We start from the raw sequence: 12,663 nt of genomic DNA, 5'->3' as shown, positions 1-12,663 counted from the left end.
AAGGATTCACAAGTACACAATAAATGCCTTGTGTAGAAAAGCTCTATGGCAACTTTCCCCAATTTGGTGCCCTCCAGATCTGTCAGACTACAATAACCATCACCCCAACAATGGCCATGCAGGCTGGGGATAATGGGAGATATAGTCCAACACATCTGAAGGGCATCGGGTTAGGGAAAGGCGCTGTACGCTTTTCATGTTGCAGAGAGTGTATGTATCACTTGCCATTGTTAAACCATCATTGCAGGAGACTCTGTGTCTCCTTTTATCTGATATTTCTATAAAGTATGCTGTTTTCTCTTGCTCCAATTTCCTCTTCTATTGCAGTTTTTTTTTTTTTTTTTTTTGCAACCTCTTTAACAGATACTTTCTACTTTTGCTAGAAACCCTTTTCTGGAGCATCGAGTTCCCAGCCTCCTCTACCTGCAACGTCGTCTTCAGTTCTGTACCCTAGCTTCTCCTTTTCGTTCGTTCCTGTGACTGGTCCTTTGTTGTTTCCCATACCATCTCACATGACAGCTTGAACTCTGTGATTTAATGTCAGTTTCGGTAGAAGCCTTGGCAAGCAGTTTGAAAAACATGCTCATATCAATCAACTGATTAGAATAAAGCCTGGCTCTGTGACCACTGTGCCTATGGGGTGGTGCAGTTCCCTCTTTGCATGCATTGTCTCATATCCTTAGGTGAACTGGCTAGGCTCCTGAATGACTTCCAAGGAAAGATGCCAAACCGCATCAAAGGGAACGAACACGGAGGTTTCCTTCCTGTTATCTCACGTGAGAGGAGATGACTTTTGGTGGCAAAATCAGGGATTGCTACAGGGGTAGATACCTTGCCAATTCATTGCACAACAGCAATGCCTGGTGGGAAAGGGACCTCACTGCAATGTGGCCATATGCCAAGTGCTCACCACTACTGTTACGTTCCAGCCTTTGCTTCCTCCTGGCTTGCTGGGGTACAACCTCTATTAAAATGCACAATGTGTTTCCCTCCTAGGTGAAGAGCGATGCCAAACCACATGTGCATCTTTCAATGCACAGGAGGCAACTAGTACTGGATAAGCCTATCCTATGTGTGACTGATGTGCAGGGCAGGTTTACACAAAAATGAATCCCATTGAATATAATGGGACTCTCTCCCAAATATGCAGCCCAAGAGGCTTAAATATCTCCCATTAATCTCTTAGGGCCTCTGATGGGGAGAGCATTCTAAAAAGGAAACATGAGAGTTCGACTCTTGGAAGAGTTGAACTTAAAAAGCCAGCCAGGTGATAGGTGCTATGCAGGGTTTTTGCGCAGAATGTCACTTGTATAACTATCTGCTTTCTAAGCAGAATTCATAGGCATTTGCTCAGTGCTACTGCTCCTTGCTCTTAAAGAACAGCTTAGTTTCCTTAAGACTAAAGTGGCTGGCCTGGAAAGAGTGAGGGGCATAGAGGTATGCGTTGTAAAGAGTCCCCACTCCTGTGATGCCATGATTGCAACTATTGCCATGAATGCAAGTCTCGGGGCAGGAAAACATCAGTCAGGGGAAGTGGGAAACAATGCCTTGGAAGGGATTTAGCCCTCAAGTGATGTATCTATAACTTCTTGCATTGTGCACGCGCAGTATTTCCAATGGGAGACTGGAAAATAGAGAGAGATGGGTTTGTGATGGGTGTTATTGACCACCCAGTGATGAAGGTGTGAAGGCTGTGTACATAGTGGGCTATCTATAGAGGCTTAAATAGCTGGTAGAGATCAGTGATCACTGTAGGCATTCAGCTGTCCCCCCACCCCCACGGACTGCCTGATGGAAGGAAATGAGGGTATGGGAGGGAGGCAAACAAGTCATCAGACTGTGTTTCAGCTGGGCTGCCATCTTCTCCTGCTCCACAGAGCCATTTATGGGTGCTTCCAGATGAGTGACTCCCATTGCTACCACTGAGAAGGCACTGTGCAGCTATTCCATCTTTCATTCCGTAACGGATTTTCCGCGGTAAGAAAAAAGATGGAACAAGTGATGTGTAAACATGGGAGGGTTACAGATGGAAGACGATATCCTCCGAAGCCCTGTAAAATTCTTTCAATGCAGGAGGGTGATACTGGGATAAAAGCTTTGCTTGGAAGCATCCTACTACCAACTGCCGTGGGGTGAGGAGGCAAGGGCATCAAAAGCTCCTCCTCCTTCAGCTGGGCAGTCCCACCCTTCCAAACCATCTACAGTCAACTGTTCTGTGGGAGGAAGTATCAGACACAGGCTTCTGCTTGAGTGGGGCTGGTTGCTTTGTTTTGAGTGTGCTTCTTGATGCATCTGTTGTGTTTTAGAAATGTTGCGGTTTTGACTGGTGACTACTGGGGCTGGCAGGCGGGCAGGGACAGGCCACTGGCCAAGGGATCAACATTGTGCTAGAAAAACAAAAGCAGAGGAGAATAAAAATTGTCCATCCACACAGCATAGGAGTTTCTGAAGACATAACAAGTTGCAATGTAGAAAAAAAGGCAGGGGAGCTTTCAACCAAATAAAAGTTGGCCATCCATGCAGCATAGAGTTTTCTTTTAAAGAAATAACATGCAGGGACCCTAGTTGAAAATTAGGATATAAATCTACCAAATAACTAAATAAACTCTGGGAAATATAATTATGAGGTCTTAAAGCCTACATTTAGGTTGCTAGGTGGAACGTTTAAGGCGAGGATCTCCACGACAACTTTTTAAGAAAGCTACTTGTTCCATGTGTGATGCCAGATAGATAGGCAGAAGTACTATCGGGTTCCAACGTATAGATGAGACTGGGGTGCCAAGAAAGCACTGGGAAATATTTGAGGACCAGCTGATCCAGTACAAAAGAGACAGACTCTACTCGAACCAAAATGGAAACAGATTGCTGGTGCTGAACAAGTTAGAGTGCCTAGTATTAGAGGAGAACATGGATATAATGGGACTATTGGAAACCTGGTGATAATCCATAGGATTCAATTATCCCAGGATAGAAAACCTATGGAAGGTTAAAGTAGCACACACTGGTATAGTGACATTGCACTGTATGTTAAAGAGGGGAGTGAGCCCAATAAAGCAAACTTCAGGAGGAACAACTTTAATCACAGTATCATGATAGATGGAACAAGACAGCCAAAGAAATATTGTATTTGGGACACACAGTTCCTCCCCCACACAACTAACACTGTCATGAGGATCTTGAGATGGAGACAGAAATCCTGAAAACAGCCCAAAGGCAGCCAAAATATTGTGCTAAGGGGTGATTTTTTAATTATCACCACATTGACTGAGCAAATGTACACCCGGGTCATGACAAACAGAAAAACAATGTCTAAGTATGGTAAGCAAAGCTCTTCTTTAATAGTTATGGCTTATAAATGTTCAAAATTGGGGATGCATTTGAATGCATTATTTGTTGTTACTTTTTATACATGTTTAACATTTTTAGGAGTGCTTTACACCTCTAGTAATGTTTTGCAATGATATTTCAATTACAGCCCCTGAGGAAGGAAAGCCCTTTTCAAAATGTGGCAGCCATCCCAAAAGGATATTTTAGGCACCTGAGAGCATCTTCTCTTTTGTTTGGGGACACTTAAATGCCTTCCCCTCTTCCTGTCTCCTCCAATAAACAGACAGGACAACAGAAGATGGTTTACAGGAAGAGGGCAGATCCTCAGGACTGGAGGTCAAATCCCTCCCTCCTGGGGTCCCAATCTAGTCCTCTGGAGTTCCCTAAACGGCCCCACCCCCTTTTGCCCTGCTCCCGATTGCTGGGTTGTTTCCTGGCTTTTGTACACTGGAGGCTGGTGGCTCCGATTTCAGTGAGGTGGTGAATCCGCTCCGGGTTTCAGTCAGAACTCTAAAGGAGCTATCCAAAATAGCAAAGCACCTTGGATAGCTCCTTCAGAGTTCTGGCTGGTTCTGACTGAATCCCAGAGCGGATTCACTAGCCCCACTGACATTGGAGCCCCCAGCCTCCACTGCTTTTGTGCAATTTTACCCCCATTTTGAAAGGCTGAAATGCTTCTTCTTAGGCTTAGTTACTGGCTGTGAAGAGCTAACATATGCTGGTATTCTTGCTCTTCCTTTCTGCCTTTGGCCCTGCCCACTATGGGAATGTGCCCTCGGAGAGCTTCTCTGAAATTGAATTTGACCCCTGGGCCTGAAAGAGCTTCAACATGCTTTGTCAACGTAGAGCTAATGACAAATTGTGAATTAGCAAGTCTCTTTTTCTTACCCCCTTTTTGTCCTAAGTGTTCTTTGGACAACTTGAATCTGTTGCTAATGCCAAGGCTTTTTATTGGGGTAAATAGAAGAATCTCTGGATAAGTGAGGGCCAGATGGCTTTCATCTCAGACGTCTTAAAGATATCAAATATGAAAGTAAACAACATAAGCCTCCTTACGAGAGGACTGGAAAGTAGCCAAAGCGACACCATTATTTTTTTTTAAAAAAAGAAGTATCTTTGGGGGTGGGTGGGGGACAGGAAGCAGAGGGTTGGCATAAATGGATAGTTTTTTCACATGGAGAATAGTAAGAAGTAACCAGAGGAGTCTCCTAAGGTTCTCTATTGGGACCAGTTCTTTTACTCAAAATAATCATACATTAATATAAGACAGCTTGCTGTGTGAAACAATCTGTAGCCAATAGGATTTCAAGTCACCACCCACATGTGGCCACTTGAAATGTGTTAATGGGGGACAGTTTGCTGTGTTAATTGGGACATTTGCTGTGGTATCAAATTAAGTGAACTCTTGGCTCTGTGCCTTCCATCCATCTTTCTATAGAAGTCGGGTGGACTACAGTCATGGAACTGTGGGCACTGGGCCAACTACATAGCAAACTACCTTATCTTTATTTATGAATATGTTAAATAACAACACTAGTCCCAATGCAGAAACTTAGGGGACCCCACTGTTTACTCTTCGCTGTCCTCAATAGAAAACAATTAAACCTCCATATATTCCTTGAGCATCATTGCACAGAGGAAAACTGTGTTTACTTACCGTCGCTTCTCCATCCGTGCATTTGTCCCTCATTACTTCCTCTTTCAAAAGAGGAAGTAAACAATGCCCAATGGGCCATTCTGTCTCAGAAAATAAGTCGGACATACTGGGGTGTTTTTTTGTCTCGTGAAGAAGGCTAGAAGGGCCTTGAGTGCCCAGCAAAAAGCGTGAAATAAAACGCTTGTCTGAAAGACGCCTGTACGTCTGGCCAACCATCTTATTGACTCTTGCCATGTTGTGAGAAATCTTTGGAATGGAGAACCTACTTCTCTTCTGAACTACAGAAACAAAATCCTAGCTATACTATAAGGCCAACTGAAATGAGTGGAAATCTCAGACAGTGGCCTGATCCAAATGCTTGAGGAATTGTATAAATATACAGGATAATAATGAAACATGCTGAAATACTGTCAGATTTGGAAAATTGGCATACTAGACATTCTTCTCTCCATGAATTTAAAGACTGACATCAAAATTTGGCCCTGTATGAAAGGTGATTTATTATCTATCTATCTATCTATCTATCTGCACCCGTGTGTGTATGTGTGTGTTTATGTATGAAATAATGGTGCAAAATGCTTGTGTGATTAGAAGTACAGAGCATTGATTGTCCTCTAGCATAGCATATAAATAATGTTCTTAAATTGCCCTAGTTTTAATTTGATGTGACTGAACTGCAACACAGATATCAACATCTTCAGGACTTTCAATCAACCATCTTCCTGATTCAGGCCAACCATGATGCCAATAAATATTGTATCATTGTTTAAATCAAAAGATGATGATGATGATGATGATGATGATGATGATGATGATGATGATGATTAAGCTATTGTGGTGGGCTCTGCAATGTCCAAGGCTGGCACTGCAGCCTTGGACATTGGGTTGTCACTGCACTGGGTGATCTAGGATGAAGTATTGCACCCCAAGATCTCCTGAAATGTTGCAGAGGACGCTAATACTCAACATGTGGTTCATGTGCAAACAGTGGTTTTACCACTTCCCCTGCCATACAATGCTGAAACTGCAGCCTTCCCAGAGTGAGGTTTTTACTATGAGGATAGCAGCTACTACTGTCCCTGAGGTGCATCACAAATGCCTCACTGCCTCCCCTCCTTAAATGCAGTCCCTGGGACTGAGAGATGCTATACATGCTATTGTCTGGAAAACATGTTCTCTTGCAAGTTGGCAGAATTTTAGACCTTGGTGGCCGCTTTATCTCCTTGAATGACACTTTTATGCTGGGATACAGTCTCTCTCTTTTTCTACTTTCCCTTTCCCCCTTTTGTCCTTCTTGTTCTTTTGACAGTTTGATTCTGTCTTTAAAGCCAAGGCCTGTTTTACTGGGGTGGATGGGAAGGTCTCTGGACAACTGAGGGCAAGCGCCTCTTAGTTTAATCTTTGGAATGCTGATTTATCTCCTTGTTTATTTCTTTTTTATTAGACCATCATATAAAAGGCAAGCAGTTTCCATCATAATAGTCAGGCAATGGCTTTTGTCTGGGCCTGGGGAGGCAGCATTTAACCCTTGGAGTTCAATGCAGCTCTGAGACCTAGAATGCCTACTCCAGATCCACGCATTCTCTCAGTGGCAAAAGAGTTGCTCCCTCAAAGTGCAGCCCTGTCCCACGCTGCTCCAATAAAATCCAGAAAGAGGAAGCACAGACAAGACACATGATATGGTTTCTCTCAAAGGCAGCATCTTCACCTTGGACCACAACCATCTCATTTGCCTTCACCTATGTTGCCTAGGTTACCATAACATCAAACGGCATTGTCTCAATAGCTGCAGCACATTATGAATTAGGTTTTTAACTTCTGAGCTTGATCAAAATTAAATTCAAATAATTCCTTATTGTAAGCAACTGTTTGATGGCATATAAGAAAATGACAGAACACAAAAGTCTCTGCCAGAACTGGCATGACACCTTTTGTGCCAGAACTCAAATGTGCTTTCGGCACATCAGTGACTTTTGTGTGTGTTTTCACTGTTTCAACCTATATCAGTCTTTCCAATGGAATATGAGCCGGTGTGAATGAAGAATCACAGCTCCTGCAACTAGGGACAAGATACGTTGCTCTCTCCTAGCCTCCAGTGAAACCCCCACAGCCTGGTGAAGTTATGAGAATTTGATGAGCGGCACTCACAAAAGAGAGCATCTCTGTTGGAATGGTTGTGAGCAGGATTGAAGTGAGAAAGGCCCATCTCACCTCAGTCCTGTGTGTGCCACCACCACAGCCTCCCAGTCCCATTCTTGGCAGGAAAATAGGTTTTGCTGAGGCCCGGGGACCAACTGCTGCTGCTTCTGCCACCTTCCAGGCCCTTAGGGCAATGGGGAAGGTGGCAACGGAGAGCACTTTGTGAGCACTCTCAAAGCTTTTCTTTTTGCAAGCATTTCAATCTGATGCTGACAAAAAGCTCAAATCTTTGTGAGCATTCAATTTGAAGGCTCAGCAAGGCTCAAGTCCTCAAGTCAAGCAACAGGTTGTGTATGCATCCCAAGTTGATATTTTTTTTCTCAAGTCTTTAAACTGGGATGACTCTCCAGATGTAAGACAGAGGCCTTAGCTAGACCTACCTTTTAGCTCGCAACAGAGGAGGGACGATCCCGCTATGTGTCCCTCCTCTGTCTACAGGTGACACGCGATGACCTCAGCAGGAGAGGCATTGCGTCTGCCATTTTTTTTTAAAGAGGAAGGAGCACACAAACAGTGGTGCGCAAAAGGTAAGCATTCTTTAAAAAAATAATTTAAATTCCCGCTCCCCCCACCCTACCCCCAATGGGCGCAGCACTCCTGAGGACCACTGTGCCCCGTGCGCGGCTCCCGGCTCTGCGCGAAGAATCATGCGGAGCTGGGTCAACCTGCGGCAATGGGGCACGCGTTCCACAGTCTCGGGCTCAGCCTGAGACCGTGGAAAAACCAGAGCCAAAGTGGAGGGCGAGATCCCGGGGCAAGGGAGGGATGATCCCTCCCTGATCCCGGGATCCCCTGTGTGTTATGTGGATGCACAGGGACGATCCTAGGGTTCACCCCAGGATAAAGCCCTTTATAACTAAGGCCAGAGTCTGTAATGCCTGGAGAAGTTTCATGACTGGGCTTTTCTTAATCTTTTACTGCTCAATAATGTACCCACAAAAAAGAAGATATTGGTGCCAAAAAGTGTGTTGAGAATAACACAGCCACAGCTCTATGGTAAAATAGCTACCTCTTTTTTCTTTTTTCTTTTTAATCTTTTAAAGATTAATAATAAATGAACGAATAACAGCAAATAACAATAAAATAGCTTCCTGTTATGTGGAGCTGAAGCCTCCCTTCAGCTTCCTAAAGCCTCTTGCAGGGAGACAGAATGAATGCACAGTGCCCACACAACCCTCTTGCCCTTCCATGGAGGATGATTTGGAATTAGGTACAAAGAAAAAGTAAACAACTCACAGAGTTTCCAGGCTGTGGAGTCCTTCAAAGCTGTGTATGCCCAGGCTCTGGATCTGGTTATTATGAAGATGTCTGCAGAGAGAAAGAAGATCCTTAAATTCTGAGCAAACGTCGTGCCTAGAGAGGCACTGCAAGCTGAATACTGCCAAGGACATGTATGCCCTGAATGCTGCCCTAAGATAGGTGTTAATGAGCTTCCAAAGCAACTAAATATATTCAGAATTATTAGCGCTTAACAAAAGTACGCTTCCCCAGTTGCTTTTTGTATGCAATCCAGCCTTCCCTAACCTGGGGCCCTCCATGCTTTGGATTTCAATTCCCATCAGCCTCAACCAATGGTCAGGAATGCTGGTGTGTGTAGTCCAAAATATCTGGAGGACACCATGTTTGGGATGGCTGCACCAGGCCATCATGATGACTGATAGTTGTCTTGAATTAGCTAATTTTCAAGCTCACCCCATTCCACACTCCAGATTTTGTCACTGCAAACACCATGAGACCAGGAGGCCTCTCCATTCCCAGCCCCCTTGTAAGCTCCACCTTCCCTGCTCTTTTTCCCTCATGAGGCAGGCTCAGAGGCATTCTGAGCTCCCCCTTACTTCTCCCCAAAGTTAATCTTGCAGCAGCAATGATGGGGTTTCAAAGGTGATGGCTTCTCCTTGGGCCTTCATTACACCCTAAATAGGAACATCTCAGCAAAAGGTTCCCGGGAATTGTAATTTGCCAGGGATGCTTCCTAAGGATGCAGAAGCCCTGACAAACTACAGTTTCTAGAGATCTTAGCACTGGAATATTGGTTAAAGGAGCAGCCCTCTCCTGCATGTCTCCCCATCACTGCTGATGGAGTGTAATTTTTTTTGGATAGTGGGCTCAAATATATTTCAAACTGAGCTGAAGTTTATTTATTTATTGCATTTATATCCCATCTTTTTTTCTCCAAGGAACCCAAGGCGGCGTACATAATCCTCCTCCTCTCCATTTTATCCTCACAACAGCAACCCTGTGAAGTAGGTTGGGCTGAGAGTGTGACTGAGTGGGGAATAGAACCCAGGTTCTCCTGACTCCCAGTCCAAACCCGAGGAAGCTCAGCCAGGGGTAGGTAGGGCAGCAGTAGCTAGGAGTACTTTTCACCCCCGTAGGCTGGTATGTCAGTTGTGGTCCTATCTGGAGAGGTCTCAGCTCGCCTCATTATCTCTTCATTAATCATGTCCAGGTTGGACTACTGCAAGGCGGATGGTCTGGAAACTTCAGCTGGTGCAGGATGAGGCCAGTGGCTGCCTGGTATCAATGGGGCCAGTCAGTCAGTTCATGTGGCACCTATATTATACAACTTGCACTATTTGCCAGCGCATTTCTGAGCCCAATTTAAAGGTCTACTTTTAATCTTTAAAGATTTAAACATCAGCCTGTCTGCAATTTAAGACCTGCAGCAAAGGCTTTTCTCAGTCAAATGCCCACCTCTGAGGGCACTTGGTGAGCGCAACAGCTGGGGTCAATCAGACCCCGTCATTACAGATGTTTAGAAAAGCCTCAAAATCCCATTTGGTTTTGGCGACTTTCTCATAAAATGGGTTTTATTAGACCACTGTTGTTTTTTAACTATAATTATTTATTGAATTTTTGTATATTTGAGGAGCTGGATGTTGTTTTTTTATTATCACTGTATTTTTTATTAACAATTTGAAGTTTATTGTTATTTGAATGTTTACCTTGCAAGCTGCTTTGATAATGTTTTTACCCTTAATAGGTAGGTAGGTAGGTAGGTAGGTAGATAGGGTTCACCTTGGTTCAGACAACACGCTAAACCATGCTGCTTAACCACAAATTGGTTAAGGGAATGCATTAACCTATAGTCCTATTTACTGTAGGGAGAAGAAGAGGAAAGGGGGAAAACATGGGAAATTCTTTAATGTTTACCCCTTGGTTTCAAATCAGATTTCTTTCTTCCTTATAAATTCCACCCTTGATAATTTCTGGAATTTCTGTTTCCTCTACAACTTAAAGTCCATTCCCTTAATATCTCATGTCCTTCCCTTCACCTTCACCCACATTCTCCTGATTATTGAACAGATGTGGAAATATCCTGTGTTTCTCATTATTATTTTCCTACATTCCAGTTCCTTTTGGTGAACAAGTTTGTACATGCACTCGGTGAGATCCACTTATACAATAAATAGCAATGGTGCAATACTGTGAAACATGTGACCCTGGCTTACACCTGGTGGCACACAAACATGAATGTTCAAGGAACTAACTAACAGGAAATATGAAATGTGCACGTTTGAGACTTTTGCTCTTCAGGTTGGAAGATTGACCATGATTAGCCATTGTAATGTAGAGGCTCACATTAAAGTTATACTATTTCCTTGGACAATTATCTTAGGACAGAATCTTACAGTGGCCTTGTGTCCTCTTTTACAGAGGACAGTCCTCTATTTAAAGGCATCCTCTATTTGAAAGTTTGTCCTGTCCAAGTCCAGTTTAAAAACAAAGAACCATAAGGAAGGTGAACATGGCCTTGAAGTTGCCCATCATCAACGGTGAGCAGGTAGACACATGGATCACCTTGGTGGGATGCACTCTGTTTCTATTTAAATTATAATAACTCTTTCTGCATTTACATTCATACATATAAATTGTCATTTGCAAAAGTTATGCAAACCTATGTCCTCTTTTGTGGTGATGGTTAAGGGGCCACCCTACTTGCCTTTGCAAGAGATACGAACCTGCAGCCACTTCTCTTTTCTCTCTCCTTCTTGTAATGTCTACTACAATATAGCACATGATGTGGAATCATTGCATAGTGTATTTCTCTGTACTTAGAATCAACAGTTAATGACACAAGATACAAATGGAGAAATGTGCAGCACAATGACACCACGTGTTGTGTTTTAGCAAACATTATCAGGAAGAGGGGAGACAGACATGTGGAACAGCAGCAGCTTCATGTCTCTTGGATGCATCTCAATAGCTGCTCAGATTACAATTCCTTACCCTTCTAACTCCTGATTGGATTTATTAGTGCCGAATTAACTAATATGATATGAGGAGGGGCCATTCATACAGTCTCAGCAAAATGTATCCTCTCTTTTGGCAATTATTTAATCCCATAATTATTACATTGTGTGTGTGCATATTTTCTCCATCTCTTAACCTAATACAATGCAAATTTATACCCTAAATTCACCTGAAACACTCAATCTACAATTCCTTCTTAACGTGTGAAAAAGGGCTGATATACACCCAACTGTAGGGTGCATAACCAGATGCTTTTCTGGCCTGACATGGATGTAAACCATGACTGAGTATGCCACCACTTACCCAGCTTTACGTTCATTTGCAATGATGCAGTGAACTGCAGTTTCTAATAGTAATAGAATAATGAAAGCCATTACAGATGTTCTTCTGAAGCAGTAACTCTTGAAGTATGAGTGACTCACACTTCTCTTATTTTTCTACCAAGTCTGAAGGCAGGAGATGAGCATCTTCCCTTGTTGCATGTTTGCTAGAAATAGGGGGGAAAGTAGGGTAACTCCAGGTTTTAGAGCAGGGGGCTTGGCAAGATGTCATCCAGAGGGACTTCTCCCGTTAGACTTGCTATCAGTGCCACAGGTGGCAGTAGCTTCCCTGCCTCCTCATCAACAGGCAAACAGTCAGAGAGTGCAAGAGGTGGCTGCTACCTTCCCCCTTGAGTGGGCAGGTGATTGGTGAGATCTGCTGGGAGCAGATGCCATAGCCACTGCCCAGTTTACCTGAGTAGTGACAGCTACTTCTAATTTCTATTGCCATTCACTTGGGGAAGCAAGACATCTGCAACCAAGAAGTAGTTGCAGCCTATCTTCTGGCCCTGTCTGGTGGATGAGGAAAGGGGAGGGGGGAAGCTGCTGCTACCATGGCATTGAGTCCTTCCCAAACTCCTCCAAGGAGGGCCTACGTCCCCATTGCCCAGAGAGAGCAGGCAGCTGGATTTAGATGAGTAGAAAAGATATAGGTGTCAAAGGTGGCCCTTCCCAGAGCTCTGAGCCCTTGGCAGTTGCCTGAGAATGTTGACCTTGCCCTGCACCAGTCCTAGGGAAAGGGAGGCATAAGTCACTTCTCTCTTGTTGATTCCGAAGACTGTCTAAACCAGCCACAATGCTGCCCCTCTACATTAAGGGGAAATTGCGTTGCCTTGCCAGGGCTTTGCTTCCTTCTTCTCTTATGTGATTGTAATGGGCTGCATTATACAGGCAGAAAGGGGCGAC

At 43.9% G+C, this 12,663-nt stretch overlaps 1 protein-coding gene across 1 annotated transcript in view; it reads right to left on the bottom strand.

The window, feature by feature from the left end:
- LGR6 (leucine rich repeat containing G protein-coupled receptor 6) overlaps positions 1-12,663 on the bottom strand; it is a 175,080-nt gene that overhangs the window by 38,740 nt on the left and 123,677 nt on the right. Inside the window, exon 7 of the mRNA XM_063140345.1 lies at positions 8,420-8,491. Within this exon, the coding sequence (XP_062996415.1) occupies positions 8,420-8,491 (72 nt within the window). The remainder of the gene's footprint in view (positions 1-8,419; positions 8,492-12,663) is intronic.

The sequence above is a fragment of the Elgaria multicarinata genome, chromosome 1 (assembly GCF_023053635.1).
Source record: "Elgaria multicarinata webbii isolate HBS135686 ecotype San Diego chromosome 1, rElgMul1.1.pri, whole genome shotgun sequence".
Lineage (NCBI taxonomy): Eukaryota > Metazoa > Chordata > Lepidosauria > Squamata > Anguidae > Elgaria > Elgaria multicarinata.
Note: the sequence above shows the minus strand (reverse complement) of the source record. Positions and strands in the feature narration are given on the sequence as shown.